The 17,349-nt window shown below is 38.5% G+C and overlaps 2 protein-coding genes across 4 annotated transcripts in view; both read right to left on the bottom strand.

The window, feature by feature from the left end:
- The window catches only part of MAPK9 (mitogen-activated protein kinase 9), a 43,718-nt gene extending 37,383 nt beyond the window's left edge, over positions 1-6,335 (bottom strand). For 2 of the 3 annotated variants that reach the window (XM_058168289.1, XM_058168291.1), the window contains exon 1: positions 6,180-6,334. The gene's annotated coding sequence lies outside the window, so the exon portion shown is untranslated. Of the gene's footprint in view, positions 1-6,179 lie in introns of all 3 variants that reach the window. The other variant, XM_058168290.1, reaches the window with a different exon arrangement.
- An 8,063-nt stretch (positions 6,336-14,398) lies between these two features.
- The window catches only part of GFPT2 (glutamine-fructose-6-phosphate transaminase 2), a 28,957-nt gene continuing 26,006 nt past the window's right edge, over positions 14,399-17,349 (bottom strand). Inside the window, exons 18-19 of the mRNA XM_058169750.1 lie at positions 16,954-17,115; positions 14,399-16,357 (exon numbers count right to left, since the gene is read on the bottom strand). Coding sequence (XP_058025733.1) covers positions 16,313-16,357; positions 16,954-17,115 — 207 coding nt within the window. The 3' untranslated portion in view covers positions 14,399-16,312. The remainder of the gene's footprint in view (positions 16,358-16,953; positions 17,116-17,349) is intronic.

Genomic DNA, 17,349 nt, shown 5'->3' with positions numbered 1-17,349 from the left:
AGGTGTGTTAATTCATGTGCATGTGTAAATCTAAAATATTACTATGGAACCTATGAAATAGAAACCAAAACACCTAAAACAAGACAGTTTTATTGAGTGACAAATAAAACAGAAATTGTCATTTCTGTGACCAGTTATACTTATTTTAATTGTGGCAACACAGAATTTGGCTGCAGCACATGAGAAAGTGTTCTAAACATGTTCTGAAGATAGTTCACATAGAAGATGTCTGTCTGTCCTGGAAATTTAAATATTAAAGGCAGAATATAAGCAAACCTGATACTCTTGTGGAATTTACAATGTAATAACACAGGTGATCAAAATGGGTTTGATCTCCTTGTCACCACAGGGGCAGCTTATTCCATTTCATCACATATTTTACTTCCATCATTCATCCATCTTAATATAATATAATATAATATAACAACAGAGTTGGAGCCTTCTAGTCCAACCCCCGTCTTATTGCATTAAACAACCAACTTTCAAATTGCATTCACTTTACATAGCTGAAGCCAATTATCATGCATTTTTCCTATATCTTCCTATATTTAATGTATCAATATTCTATACTAATTTAAAAGACAGCTATAGATCTCACACAAGAATGGACACAAAAGAGAGATGGGATAGTGGCTACACAAAAGAAAGGTTAGGCAGAAGTTTTCTTGAAAGTTAAGTCTGTCAAAATCAATGAATTTCCTAAATGAACACGTAAAAGAGTCTGTCACCGAATAGTGGGATTTATCTCATTATTGTATAGCATAAATATTTTATTAATGAACTAACATTTAATACAAAACAGCACTTCAACATAAAGTAGATTAATATATTTTGATCCAAGAATACTGAAAAACATGCTAGTATTCTTTTGTTGTTGTGAGGGGATATATATGTTTTTATATGAATGGAAAGCCCTTGTACATAACTGTGGAAGCATATCAGTTTACATTGCTTTTTCACATTTTTAAAAATAGTACTCTGGAGGAATAAAAATAATTGTGATATGTCTGTACTGCATGCCCAAAGGCTCTCAGCATTTTTTTTCCTTTTACATCCCCAATGTTTTACACTATTCTTGTTTTTCAAAATTACTTGTTTGGCTTGCCATTTGATTCTGAAAGGGCTCTTTATAAAGCAGGAAAATAAGAGCTCTTCCTCTCTCTCCTCTGTGCCAAACTAGAGAGGACACTGAATACACAGGTATTTGAAAAGGTTATTTAATACTGCCCCTTTTATTAGAAAGGAAACCCAGTGGTGAGAAGAGGTAATCAAATAATAATTAGCAATTGTTCCTCATTTTCTGTGTCCCACAGCTGATGCTGAAAGAAAACAAGAAAGCAGGAAGTCTCCAACTCCTCCCCTCACCATAACATTTTGTTAGTGAAAATGAAAAAGAAGTGTGGAAACAAGAGAGGGCAGCACCAGCTTTTATTTATTCTTTCTTCCTTGGCCTCTGTGCATAGTGCAGGAAGGAAAGATTTCGCTTAGGAATCTGCTTAGTGAGAAACGGACAAAAATCTCTGGCCACCATCACCCTTGGAGCTAAGCAGCATAAATAGGCTTTTGAATATATTAGAAATGTGCATTTCTAAGTACATTTCTATATTAGAAATGTACTGAGTCAGAGTATTGATCCAATTAATTCCAATACTGAAATCATCAACTGAGAGCAATTTTTAGTGGTTTAGAGGAGTGCTTTTCATCTTACCTGAACGAAGGTGTTCCAATATAGTTAAAGTGGTCAACTTTAAAAGGGCCGTGATAGCTCAGGCTGTTAGAAGCCTGTTATTAGAACACAGCAGCCTGCAATTACTGCAGGTTCAAGCCCGGCCCGAGGTTGACTCAGCCTTCCATCCTTTATAAGGTAGGTAAAATGAGGACCCAGATTGTTGGGGGGGGGGCAATAAGTTGACTTTGTAAATATACAAATAGATTGAGACTATTGCCTTATACACTGTAAGCCACCCTGAGTCTTCGGAGAAGGGCGGGATATAAATGTAAATAAAAACAAAAAAAAAATCCCACTGAACTACTATACCTTCCCCACCACATCCAACTCGGTATAATTGAGCACTGCAGGCTAAGTTGCTTGGTTCCCATGATGCTCCCACGTATTTCTTTAACAATATCAAATTCCGAAAAATGTCACGTTTCTTCAACAATATCAATATCAAATTGCCTCCCATAATGCTCCCACATGTTCCTTCAACAATATCAAATTCCGAAAATATCAGAAAATGTAGCATGCTGGCAATGGGTCAGGCTACTGATTCCCTTTGCAAGACTGGCATGGTTCTTCATCTATTCATGCAGGGAAGGCAAACCTCACTGGTTGGTTTTGGTGTGGACCAGTCACCAATACCTGCCTTTTCCTTTTAGGATTTACACTTGCCTCAATAGCCCCTTTTTTTTGATTGCCCAGCAATTTGTACAAACAAATGACTTTACTTCCCCTTCACAATCCTCTTCTCTGACATTAACACAGACACTTCCTTTTTCTTCTTCTTATGGTATCATCATAGCTCTGAGGCAATGGTGAAATCCATTTTTTTTTACTACAGGTTCTGTGGGTGTGGCTTGGTGGGCATGGTGTGGCTTGGTGGGTGTGGTGGGGAAGGATCCTGCAAAATCTCCATTCCCACCCCACTCCAGGGGAAGGTTACTGCAAAATCCCAATTTTCTCCCCACTCGAGGGAAAGGATATTGCAAAATCTCCATTCCCACCCCATTCTGGGGCCAGCCAGAGGTGGTATTTGCCGGTTCTCTGAACTACTCAAAATTTCTGCTATCGGTTCTCCAGAACCTGTCGGAACCTGCTGGATTTCACCCCTGCTAAGGATACAGTCGTTAGTCCTCGCTTATGACTGTAACTGGGACCAGCAACTCCCTTGCCAAGCAATGTGGTAATTATGTGAGATATTACATGACTGTGACTTGTGATTTTACTGCTGACTTCTCCACTGACTCTGCTTGTAATCGTAAATTCAAACCAGATGTGAAGAACCTAAATCTTGATCATAGAACCATGGGGATGCTGCAGTGGTCATAAACATGAGTTTATAAAGCTCAGAAAGTTACTTTTCCAGTACCATAATTTTGAATGGTCACTTAACAAAGCAGTCATTAAACAAGGACTTGTAATCAAAGCAATAGAAAAGTTGGTTTTCATTCATTCCTATTTTTCTCAGTAACATAACAGAAACTCTGTAGCAGGGAACAACTCACAGTTCAGCTTCACAACATTAAAGCAGCTCTCTCCTTGGTTGCAACTTAAAGGGGTGATTAAGAGGGAAAAATAAAATAAATAAATACAATAACAAAAAAGGAAATTGCAGTTCTGTAGGCTGGGATGGGAAAGCTAGGAATATGTTTTACCCAGCATGGGAACAAAGAGGAAGAGGGAAGATGTAAAGGTTGGTATATAAGAGTGTGTCAAATATATATTGGAAATGTAATTAATGTAAAGGTACTTTTTACCATCTTTGGTGGACATGCAAGACAGCTGTGAAATATAGGGTTCAGATATGTACTTTAATTCAGAGAACTCTTAAAATAAATGTACAATTCAAACCAGATGAGGTTTTTTTTTAGATTTGATAGATAAAACAGGAAAAAACCATGGGATTTTGTTTTTATATATGACAATAGCAGAAAGACTTTTGTATGCAGAGGGAAGGACTTACAAATTCCCACAATAGAAGAATGAACGATAAGGTTAATGGAGTTGGCAGAGATGGCAAAACTGATTGCTTTGATTAAAGAAGACTTAGTCTAGCTTTGTTTCTACTTGAAAATCTCTTTTGGACTTTTTGCTTGAAACTGAAAGAAATAATTATAAATTATAATTATAAAGGAGCGGGTTCAATTTTAAAAAAGAGCTTTGGATAGGAAGGAACATTATGGGACTCTCACCTTTTACTTTAAGGAGACCAAAAGTGAGAGAAGCAACTACACTCACATTATTAACATAACCACTACACTGACCCTCAAATAAGATTAGGTCCAATCAAGTGAATCCTTCATAAAATCCAGATTGCTCTTGGAATTAGATAAAATACATTCTTCTTGTTGCATTGGCCAAGTCATAGAATGCATTATACAAATTATACAATGAAAAAAGCTGAAAGGTTGTATAGAAGTAGTGACTACAGCTTTAACACGTTTCTCCTGTATAGCATAGTTCTGGGAATGAGTGTTAAGAAAAGCATGTTAATTACAGGAAAGAAATATACTACCAATCCCTCTTGTTCATGTTTTCTGGGCCCTGTTCCTTCAGATAACAGCAGTATATTTTGTTCACTCATTCACCATTCCTCTTATTAACTGATGAAGCAACAGGATTGTGACAGGAGCATCATTCTCTACCATGTAAATCTGGACTTGTACTACTTCTGGGTAGCAAAATGGTTCAGCTACAGCTCAGTAAACTGAATTTTCTTGGAGGGCGAGTAACTTGTCAGAGGCCTGTAATCTACCAATTTCCTGAGATTTTCTGGACAGGAAAAGCTATGTAATCATGGCTGCTGCTGTCTAATTTCTCGCTTGTCAGCTTAGCCTCACATTTTGGGCAAAATATGCAGATATTTAAAAGGGACACTGAGAGTGGTGTCTAGTTCAGTTGCCTCATCTTACTATGCAGAACAAAGAAGAAAGAGCAAACAATTAAGAGAGGAGTTATCAAGAGAAGACTTTATTTGGAGGAGGAACTGTCAATCTAACTTGCTCCTTAACCTTCTTTCCCTTGGTGATAATGGACCCCTAAAGCGATTAAGTGTAATCCTCCCAACACCATTCAAAACGATAGTACATCTGAATATATAGCAAGTGACACCATCCTTCTGAGATTTTCCTGTATGCTGTCTAGGTAAAGAGAAAAAGAGACAACTGCTCTTGCTTTCTCAATGGGCAGCACTGAGGCCAGCCCTCCTTTTCCTGTTATAACCAAAGCTGCACCCTTAAAAGACAGGAACAGGAGTTACTGCTGCTTTTGCTTACCTATTTCTTAACTCTTAAACGCAATAACATCTTTGGAAAAACTAAAAAAAATAAAATCTCACCTTGGAGAGAGAGGACATTATGGGAAGGATTTCCTGCCAAGAGGTCCCTCACCCCTCTGTTAGTTTCTACTCTCTATCGAAAATTAAAAAAGGAAATAAGATGAGATTCTATTCACTGTGTACATTTCTCTCATCTATGATTGGTTCAGAGTAGAAGAGATGATGACTAAAACATGTTTGACCTCACATACATACATACATTCATACACATACATACATACATACATACATATATATATGTATGGTGACTGTCGGCGGAATAGAAACATGTTAATTCGAAAGCATGCTTCCTTGATATGATAGAGATAAAACTATCCCTAACTCAAGACTGGGAAATGATTTACTTCGCTATGCCTTTTCTGCAGAAGATCCTGCTCTGTGAGCCTCTGAAAAAGATTTAAAAAATAAAATAAAAACCATGGGTGCAAAGGAATGCCTTTCCCTGCTTTGCCCTCACGATTTTGAAATCATTTGCCCCCAAAAGTTGTTCAATCTCCTGTAATGCCTCCGAGGGCAGATCGGAGTAATCCACCCTCCGATCAATCACCTCAATTGACAGACAGAGCACCAGCAGCCACCAACACCTCGGACGAGCTGGCAATAGTAAAAGGAAAGGACGCAGCGCCAAGGGAGAGGCAGGGATGTAGCCCGAACCGGGCGTTAACATATGCTCGTCCCTACCGAGGCAAGAGCTCGGGTCCAGCCGGCCCGACCATGCCTGACGACACCCGACCGGGGCTCCTTCAAGACGGCCAGGACTGGGCTCTTTCCCCAACGACCCCACGGACTGCGACGGGCTCTGCGCAAGGGCGACCGAGGGCCCCCTTTCCAGGCACCCGAGCGCAGAAGAGGCGCGCCGCGGCAACAGGGCGGGGGGAGCGCAAGGGCAGGAAGCCGCCTTGGGGCTCCGAGCGGAGCCTCTGCGGTACCCGCGCCCAGCCAGGAGGCCGAAGAGGCGACGCGATGCCGGGGAAACTTTCCAGGCAAACCGCCGGGTGGGGGAGGGGGGAGGCTAAAGCCCTAGAGGGGCGCCGCTCCTGCCGCTGTCATCGCCAAGCCCCCTCGGCTGCCCCGCCTGCCCGCCCCGCAGAAAACCTCACCCCCCCTCCGCTCCCGCCTCACCTCCTCTGGTGCCCCCGGGCGAGCCGCTTTACGTCTTTATCAAGCTCTCATACACTCTTGAGCCGCAATGGCCTCCCTCAGAGCCTCACAGGCCGCACCAGAACCAGGCATGCTGATGAGCACCCGTGCTACCCAATCGCGGCGGACGTTCGGCAGGTGTCTACCAACCAGCTTTCGGAGGCGAGTCCGAAGACCACTATATAAAGTAGGCGCGACAGCCGCCTTCCTCTTAAGAGGGTGTGGGGGGCGGGTGGAGGGGGAGGTGGGCTCCTTGGAGGCGAAGTTATCTGTGCCTCGGAGGCAGAAATGCTGACGCCTTGTGCGTGACCTTGGCTAAGACCGAGTTTTCCGATTCGGTGGCTCAGTTTGAAAGTACATCATGACTAATGTCTGCTCCCCGGTAATCGTCCACTTTTCACAAGAACAGAAATGGTACTCTTATCAACATAAGAGTACAAGAAAAATTGCTCTGTTTTTAAATGCACTGATTTAGTTTAATTATGGCATGAGGTAGGGTAAATGCAAGTAGGATGGGCAGAATTAGCCATTGTAAAGTACTTGTATTTTACCTGTAGTTTTCTCAATCCCCTTTTCTATTAGAGGTAGTGCTTATAAACTGATATACTCCGGCCAAGTTCACATAATAGTCTAGATTAAAAAGTGATTGGATATATTGTGATATAGTGTGCTACCTAATGACAGATGTGTCATTTAAAAAAGTTGGCATATATACCTCTTTTTAGGAAGTACCCAAATGTCCCTGAAGTGTTGTCCAGTTGAATATTTTGATCATTGTCTAATAAATTCTTTTTATTTACTTATTTTCCTCTTACATACAATATACTGTAATCCTGGGTGGTTTATAGCAAAAACATGAGTTCAGACAAAGGGGAGGATTTAGCCCATGCAACTATACAGCTGCCTTCAATTGAGCTCTCATGTTTTTGCTTCAACCTTTGGCAACTATTGTGCCAAACCCACATCTCCAAAACCATGAATACAAAATCAAGGTTGTCTTACTCAGAATAGCATAAAAGGCAGTGGTGGAATTCAGCCAGTTCGCACCACTTGAGGGAGAACCGGTTGTTAACTTTCTGAGCAGTTTGACAAACTGGTTGTTGGAAGAAATCATTAGGGCAGAGAACCGTTTGTTAAATTATTTGAATCCCACCACTGACAAAAGGTATATGTTGCAGCCACAGTTTACCTCCTTACCGACCCATTTTTGTACAACAAAACAAACTTAAGAATGTAACTCCATGAGAAATTTATCCCTTTGGGGGGAAACTATGCTTAATGCTACCTTTAAAAGAAAATAATAATAAAAGCATCTGATTTATGGACAGTAGGGAATGCTTTTTGCCAGCACTCAAAGCCCTTAGATTCCCTCTCACAGTGCCACCTCTACATTTGGCTACCTGGCAGTAGGCACAATATATTTTTGGCAAGTAGGGCAATGGTTATTTGGCATCTTTTTCTTACCACAAAAGGAAGGACCTGCTGTTTGTATCTCTCTGCCTTCTTTATGCAGGGCAAATGATTGGTCTTAGAACAGCTATCTCATCCTATTGCTCATCTGTGTTCTCGCTCCCCAGAGAATAAACATTAGGTAATGGTTACTTCTCTCTTGAAATGCTCATTTGTCTTCTTTTGCTTCATAACCTCTCCTTCTCTACAGACAAGGCAGTGGAAACTATTGTGCTTGCCAGAACATGCTTGACGTGGGGAATAAAAGGTGGTCTTCCCTGACATGAGAGAGAAAGGGAAGGAACAAATGAAAATGAGCAAGCACAATAAGGTTGCTCATTTTAACAGCAGTCATCATCTCTTCCGATCCCCTCTCTCTTGCTAGTTGATATGAAGAATTAGGCTAGCTATTGCACTATCCTGAAACAGGTTGCTTAAGACAGATAAGAATAACCACTTTCCATGAGAGAAAATTTTTATAAGATGTTTTATAGATGGCATTTAGACCCCAAAAAGTTGTCATGTATGTATCCTAATGTACAGGCTAAATGTTGGAGATGCGATTGTGAAGATGCCACTTATTACCATATATGGTGGACTTGTAAAAAAGTTAAAGCATTTTGGATTAAAGTATGGTGGATCATGCAGAATATTTTGAAAAAGAAGATTAAGTTTACTCCGCAGTTTTTTCTACTAGGAATTATTATGGACTGTACAGCTATAGAGACTAAATTGATTTTGAACTTAATAACAGCCGCAAGACTTTTGATTGCTCAGTATTGGAAGAAAGAAGAATTACCTACAATTGAAGAATGGACACTCAAAGTATCAAATCTGGCAGAGATGGCAAAAATCTCCGCTTACTTGAAAGACTATACACTAGAAAAATATATTTTAGAATGGAAAATGTGGATTGATTATATTCAAAATAAGTATCAGATAAAAAAATATCGAATAGCATATGAGTAAATTTAGGAAATATTTTGTATCAGATATATTTTGAAGGAGAGGGAATTGAGAGTGTGACTAAGTGTGGTGTGACTAGAGATTATAATTTAGGAATTATTTTGGATTATGATTGTTAGTTTTGATACCCTGCATTTTGTTCTGGGAAGTCGGGGTGGGGGGTGGGGGGTAAGGGGGAGGGGAATTGGGGGGGTTTGGTAGAGATGGAGTGATGGTTAATGTACAGGGATTATTGAAGATGTATAAATATAATTAATGCAGGGTCGGGTCTGCCCAGTTACCATTTTAGAACGGTGGGGAGGGAGAAAAGAGAGAGTAGGAGGTAGGAAAGAGGAGAAGAGGAAGGAAGAGGGGTAGAAGAGGAAGAAGGAAGGTGTAGGGTGGAGGGAGGAGAGGATGTAGATAAGAGAAGGAGAGGAAGGTCTGGAAAGTAGAAGAAGGTAGAAGAGGGAAGAGTGTTAAAAAGGGGGGTGGTGACTGGGCAAGCCCGACTAATTGTATATAACTGTACATTGGATGAATTATTTGATATGATTGTAAAAATAAAACTTTTTTTATAAAAAAAAAAAGAATAACCATTTTCCCTAGTTGTGCTAAAAAGCTGCAGGATTTAATAGATGAGAGGTAAGACTACAGAAGATTCTTGCATCAGAAACTTCTGTGCCTTTTTTTCCAAACTTAAGTTTTAGGGTTGGGTAAGAGAAGAGGAATTGATTTGTTTTAATTATGGGTATTTATTTGCCCAGTATCAAAGTGGCACTATTGTGTATGGTTTTTGAAATGTGGATTATTCTCTTCATAGAAAAGCATAGATACCTTCACAGACAAAAGCCAGGAAAAGCTCCAGGCCCAGACAAGATAACTCCTTCTTGCTTAAAAGTCTGTTCTGACCAATTGGCCCCCCTCTTCACCCATATCTTCAATAAGTCACTAGAGATGTGCTATGTTCCTTCTTGCTTCAAACGCTCTACCATCATCCCAGTGCTGAAGAAGCCCACCATCAAGGAACTGAATGACTACAGACCAGTTGCTTTAACATCTGTAGTCATGAAAACCTTTGAAAGGCTAATGCTTTCCTACTTGAAAACCATCACGGATGCGCTGTTTGATCCCCTGCAATTTGCATACCGAGTAAATAGATCAACAGATGATGCTGTTAATATGGCTTTGCACTACATCCTACAACATCTTGAGTGTCCAAAGACCTATGCAAGGGTCCTCTTTGTAGACTTTATTTCAGCATTCAATACCATCATTCCAGACATTCTTCTAACTAAGCTAAACCGGCTACAGGTACCGGAACAGACTTGTAAGTGGATCACAAGCTTCCTACAAACAGGAAGCAGCAGGTGAAGCTAAGCAGGATCACATCAGATACCTGTACAATTAGCACAGGAGCCCCCCAAGGCTGTGTGCTCTCTCCACTTCTCTTCTCTGTATACCAATGACTGCATCTCCAATGATCCATCTGTTAAACTACTGAAATTCGCAGATGACACAACAGTGATTGATCTCATTCGAGACAATGACGAATCAGCATATAGACGAGAGGTCGAACGACTAGCCTTGTGGTGCGACCGAAACAATCTGGAACTGAACACACTCAAAACCGTAGAAATGGTGGTAGACTTTAGGAGAAACCCTTCCATACTTCCACCTCTCACAATACTAGACAACACAGTATCAACAGTAGAAACCTTCAAATTTCTAGGTTCTATCATATCGCAAGATCTAAAATGGACAGCTAACATCAAAAACATCATCAAAAAAGGACAACAAAGAATGTTCTTTCTGCGCCAACTCAGAATGCTCAAACTGCCCAAGGAGCTGCTGATCCAGTTCTACAAAGGAATTATTGAGTCTGTCATTTGCACCTCTATAACTGTCTGGTTCGGTTCTGCAACCCAACAAGAAAGACACAGACTTCAGAGGATAATTAGAACTGCAGAAAAAATAATTGCTACCAACCTGTGTTCCACTGAGGACCTGTATACTGCACGAATCAAGAAGAGGGCCGTGAAAATAGTTACAGATCCCTCACATCCTGGACATAAACTGTTTCAACTCCTACCCTCAAAACGACGCTATAGAGCACTGCACACCAGAACAACTAGACACAAGAACAGTTTTTTCCGAAGGCCATCACACTGCTAAACAAATAATTCCCTCAACACTGTCAAACTATTTACTAAATCTGCACTACTATTAATCTTCTCATTGTTCCCATCACCAATCTCTTTCCACTTATGACTGTGACTGTAACTTTGTTGCTGGTAATCCTTATGATTTATATTGATATTGATTGTTCCTGATTGCTTATTTGTACCCGTTAAGTGTTGTATCATTAAGTGTTAAATTTGTACCCTATGACCATCATTTGTGTTGTAAATGTTGTACCTTGATGAAGGTATCTTTTCTGTTCTTCTTTTATGTACACTGACAACATATGCACCAAGACAAATTCCTTGTGTGTCCAATCACACTCGGCCAATAAAAATTCTATTCTATTCTATTCTATTCTATTCTATTCTATTCTATTCTATTCTATTCTTTTCTATTTTTATAAAGGACTACTGAGATCCAAGAATGTCTTTGGGAGGATCTATTGAAATGACAGAAAATACCAATTGGTGGTAAAGAAAACAAGCAGAGATTCTGAGGAAAAATGGTAAGGATCATACGGATTAAGATCTTCATCGGGCTATGTTTTAATGGTTTTTCAGAAATAATTGGCTGGTCTGGATATTTGAAACGAGACAGCTCTTTATGCTGGTGGCGTCATTTTTGTTAATAAGGAGAGAATGGAAGGAAATGTCTGAGATATTCTTGTACAGTGAAAGTTGCCTTAGGGAACACTGTTAAGAAAATCCTAACCTCCCACTTACAAATGTACTCCTTTTTAACAGCTGGACTTTCAAGGTCTACCCCCAAGTTGCTTTACTTCCACATATATGATATAAATTTTTTAAAAAAGCAACTTACCTTCTGATTGGGGCCGTTATGTTAAGTTCTTGGTCTTGATTGTTTGTGCCTGCCCAGGTGTGTTTTTTATTGTTTTATTCTTAAAATGCATTTTTACTGGCTATAGATTATATTTTCAAAGGCAACTATGTGGTTCATCCTTGACCCAAAACCAAATATAAAAATCTATCAAATCTTTCTGCTTTTCTATTTTAAATGATGAAAATAGTAGGGGTTTGCAACCTAATGTCATGGGCATCAGTGTATTCAGGAGTACTTCCCATAGTTCCAGAGAATTGTTGCAGAGAACTGTTTGTCTATGGTAGCCCAAAATTAGGAGATGCCTGATAGCATCCTTTCTGATTAACACTTTTATTAAAAGGCATTAAGTTCCCATGAGTTTTAGTTCACTTCATTAGATTTATGCAGTTGTTGATTGATGTAGGATTTTAAAAGGTTATCAGCAATATAACATTGTGTGTGTGCATACGTATACACACACACACCCCAAGTATCACATCTTTTACTTAAGACCTAATATGCTAGGAGATAGACTTCAAGGTCAATATTTAAGAATAAAACTCATCAGCATTATCCAAGCTGGCAGGAATTGTCAATACTGCAGAAGATAAGCTGAAGATACAGAAGGATCTTGACATACTTGAACACTGGGCCCTATTTAACAAAATGAAATTCAATGGTGAGGAAAGTAGTTGCATTTAGGCAAGAAAACCAAATGCATGGGTATAAAACAGGTGGCACCTGGCTCAATTGTAGTAACAGAGAGGGATCTTGGAGTCCTAGTGGATTCTAAATGAGTCAGCAGTGTGCTGCAGCTGCCAAAAAAGCATATGCAGTTTATTTATTTATTATTTCAACTTTTATACCGCCCTTCTCCCGAAGGACTCAGGGCGGTTTACAGCCAAGTAAAAGCAATAATACAAAAGTTAAGAGCAATTTTAAAAAACTAATTTTAAATTGGCTGAAATGTAAAAATTTACTAAAACCCATTAAAAAACAATTAAAACTATTAAGCCAGTCCTGCTCGATGAAATAAGAGTCTTCAGCTCACGCCGGAAGGCTCGGAGGTCAGAGAGTTGGCGCAACGTTGGAGGTAGTTCGTTCCAGAGGGCTGGGGCCCCCACAGAGAAGGCCCTCCCCCTGGGGGTCGCCGGCCGACATTGTCTGGCTGACGGCAGTTCTAGGCTGCATTAGCAGAGGCATAGAATCAAGATCATGTGAAGTGTTAATAACAATTTATAATGCCTTGTAATGCCTTGTAAGACCACACTTGGAATACTGCATCCAGTTTTGGTCACCACAATATTAAAAAGATGTTGAGACTAAGAGTGCAGAGAAGAGCAACAATGATGATTAAGGGACTGGAGGCTAAAACATATGAAGAACAGTTGCAGGAATTGGGTATGGCTAGTTTAATAAAAAAGGATTAGAGGTGACACGATAGCAGTTTTCCAATATCTAAGGAGCTGCCACAAAGAAGACAGGAACAACCTATCTAAAGCACCTGAAGGCAGGACAAGAAGCAATGGATGGAAAGTAATCAAGGAGAGAACCAGCCTAGAACTAAGGAGAAATTTCCTGACAGAACAATTAATCGTGGAATGAGTTGCCTCCAGAAGTTGAGAGTTCTCCCATCATGGGGATTTTTAATTAGAGATTGGATAACTATTTGTCTGAAATGGCATACAGATTCTTTGAGCAGAGGTTTGGACTAGAAGACCTCCAAGGGCCATTCCAATTGTGTTATTCTGCTATCAGGTCTTAATACAATGGGTTTTTAACAGATTATATATGTTAATTGGCAAGTATTTTCAATGCCTCTAGTGTGCAACCTGCAGCTGTATCATCACCTACCTACATGCTCCTGGGTCATACCATTTTTTAAACAAGAACCAGTTAGGTGTAGTCATTAAGATACTAAACTAGAAACTGGGAGTTCTAGTCCTCCCCTATGCATCAAAGTCAGTCAGGTGACTTTGGGCCAGTCATTCTCTCTTAGCCCAATCTATCTCAAGGAGTTTTTGTGGAGGGGAAATTAGATTTGCTTTGAATTACATAAAATAAAGATGGGATATAAATCTAATTAGTGATAAAGCTACATCAGTTCAACCACTCTATACGTTTGATTATGTCAGTTACAACTCACTAAAGTGTTATGTTGTTTAATAAAATGTGTGCATTGGAAAGGCCCCAGACTCATTTTAAATCCCTATTAAATCCCTATAAAGACTTGTCCTAAAGTGGCAGGTTAATATGTAACAAACAAAAATGTCAAGTCTCTAGCAGCATCTATATTGTATTTACAAAGTATTTCAGCCTCAAACATATCCCTATACATTTTTATATGGTAGTTTAAAATTGTGTTTACATGCCTAGATAGAACAGAAGGAAGGGCAATAAAGCATCCTGGCACGCCGAGGGCAACATAATGGATCAAAATAATCAGTTCAACCTCTGATAAATGGGAGTTTTACACCTGACCAGATTAAAACTATAGCAAGTCCTCACCACCACATGCACCTATTCTATGAGAATATTCTCGTTCTCTTTTCTATGAACATCTGAAGGCCTATGTCCTTCAAAGACAGATACAGGATTTAGAACATCCTAACTAGAATCCACTGGGGATTGGGGTTTGCGCTCTTTCTAACTGTTTCTCCAAATTTTTGCTTAGAATCTGCCACTGACTCCAGACTTTAAAAATAAAATGTGAGCCATTCTGCTTAGTCACAGAATATTGTCGACAGCTTTTATACATAATAGCTCTAGTAAAAAAAAAAATCAGATGCAGCAAAATCAAGACATTTTTGTAATCAATGATTTCTTTAATTTGCATAGTGTTTTGTTGTATGATGGTTAAGTAGAAACGTACTCACAAAATATGCAGTAAATTTATAGGGTTAAATACAACTATTCAAGAAAATATAGTCTGAGGCATGTATAATGTATTTTATCTAAACACAACAGTTCAACAAAAACACAATCAACTTTAAAGGATGTTTGAGAAGTTTTCATTAACAACAGTACAGAAATATAAAAAGTCAGGTAAATGCAATAGAAATTCAGTTAAAAGTACAACTGCCCAAAATAAAATAGTCAATATACAAGTGACTGTATTCACATATTATGTTTAAACCAGATTCATTAATGGTCTTTGAACATTTCTGCTTGGCTGTCCCATAGCTTCCAACTCTGGTTTGTAAGCAGGCAGAACAAGAGTTCCTGATTTAGTTACGTTAACCAAACCACAGAATAGAATTCTATGGTTGTTTGAGCTGCTTTGGCAGGTCAGATGAGAGTGACTGCATCATTTATTCTGCCTTAATGAGATGTGTAATATATCAAATTAATTGAAACTTAATTAACAAGGATTAATTCCTAGGCATTATCTACTAGTAGAGGTAACCCATATGCTAAATAACTTAAATGCTATACATGCGTATTTATAAATACTTTGTATTTAAAAGTAAGACAACCATTGTATGTACATGTACCCAAAAGCAAATCTTACCAATTTCATAAGGACTTAGTTTGAGTAAACAGGTATAGCATCAGACTGCTCATAGTGTTGATTTATTCACAGTAACTCAGAAAAAAAGCTATATACATATATTGCACAGTTGTAAAAAACACTATTCATTAAACATATGTAAACACCAGGTTTTTTTTTCTTTCTTTGGCAATTTGATTATTTCAGTAATGCTACAAGCAAGAGCACTTAGTAAGGTATGTAACAAATATTTAAAGGCACATTAAGCAGTTCCCCACCCCCCACCCCCCCAAAAAAGTAAGGACATATTTCCAAATATTTTCTAGTTAACAATATGCTGGTTATTGGTTCATTACTCTCATGTTAAAAAACTCACAGTAAAAAAAGTTATGGTTTGAAGTAAAGGGTCAGAATAATTAGAATACTTGCTTGAAACCCAAAAAAGACATTTAAACAAATCAGAGTCAATCTCTCAGACAAAAAATAACTATGAGCTGTCCTGTGAACTCCTGATTTCTTTCTCTACCATTTCCTAAGCATCCTATCACATAAAGGATAGGGCTGCCTGTAGCAATGGTAGGTGTGCACATATATTTTATATGGATGCTTCTGCTTTTATTTCTAAAGTTGTTTGCACATTTATTGGTCTCTTTAATAATATGTGCATTTTGCCTGTGTTCATGTGGACAATGGGCTTGTTGTATGAGTTTTATACTTTCTGGAAAGAAGGATTGTATGTTTTGCTCTTGGATTGCTACATACAAAAAAAATTATATAAGGCTTTGTGATTTTATATTAAGGTATGGTTTCCCTAATTATATCTTATGACCCTCATTAGTTTTCCTCCGGAGAAATGGATATTGAGCTTTAAGGAAAATGAGATGCTTGGTGTCTGCCTTACACATAGAGAGCTCACCGTGGAAAGAAGAATGTTAACTGGAAAATTAAGGATTTGGGAAAGAAGAACAGTTATCCTGATGAATGGTATCTTTTAAAACTACTCTTAAATTGCACTGACAAAATTCAAAAACAAACCAGGAGTCCAAGTTTAGACATAACAAGTTGAATCAGGATTTGAAAATCAATTTCAGATCATGGCTTCAGATCAAGAAACAGCCATGATTTGTTACCTGTGGTGAGTTCACCCACTAAAACCAGCCAATGTTAGGTTAAACAAACCCTAACTTAGCATCATGAAATTATCAGGCTATATTTTGTAACACAATACTTATTCTACAGTCACAGATTTAGCCAAATTTCTCGGGAAATCCACCTGGAAAAAGAAAAAAAAAGATTTTCATCATACTACAATGGAAATTATCCCATTTAAAAGGAACATAAAGGAAAATAAAATATCCTAACGGCTGTATGCCTTCCCAAATTTGTAAATATATGCCAAAACCACTAATAATAACCATAGGTAGCTGGCTTAGTTTGATTGATTCTAAGTTTTCTTTGTTTCATTTCATTCGTACCATGATCCCAGACCCTACATTCTTTGTCATCTTTTCATCTGTTTGTGATCTTTTTACATGCTAAGAAAATGACAGTCTACAGTATTCAAATACTATATAAATAGTGATTCTGCAAATACTCTCATCAAAATCACTGCTTGGCTCTTATTCCTATATTTTGGATAATATGAATCACACACCAAGCAAGAAGGTTAGTTCTATCTTTACTGAAGTTCGCGGTTCAAGTTAAAAGATGCCTAAATGCTAATAATTTCTTCATCTTTATAGAAACCACAATTATTTATAGCTATTTGTTTAAATCCTATCACTCATTCTTGTTTCCCATTTGAAGAAACCAGGAAATATCCAACTGTGCTTGCTTTAATTGGAATGACTAAATATGGAAGTAACTTACATCATATCCTCTGAGAACAGCCAGGTGGAATGAAAGCAGCTGTAGAGGGATCACACTCAAGACTCCCTGTAGACAATCAACTGTCTGTGGCAACTCAATTGTTTTGTAAGCAAATTTGGAGCTCTCTGTATCTTCTCTAGAACATAAAATAATAGGACGACCCTAAGAAACAAGTCAAGTAGTATGGATTAATATTAATGATTAATCAATTATTGATTATACATAGATTTGCTATATTTTGCAAACGATTTTCTAATATATAGGTTATTTTTAGTATTGTATTTATTAAATTTTTATGCGGCCCACCTCCCCTATAAGATTTAAATTAGGTTTTTATATTTGTAAGTCACTCAGAGTCACCAAGAATGAGTTGGGTGTCCATATACATTTTCATAA

This window comes from Ahaetulla prasina, chromosome 2 (assembly GCF_028640845.1).
Source record: "Ahaetulla prasina isolate Xishuangbanna chromosome 2, ASM2864084v1, whole genome shotgun sequence".
NCBI lineage: Eukaryota > Metazoa > Chordata > Lepidosauria > Squamata > Colubridae > Ahaetulla > Ahaetulla prasina.
This window is presented reverse-complemented; position numbering and strand designations above follow the sequence as displayed.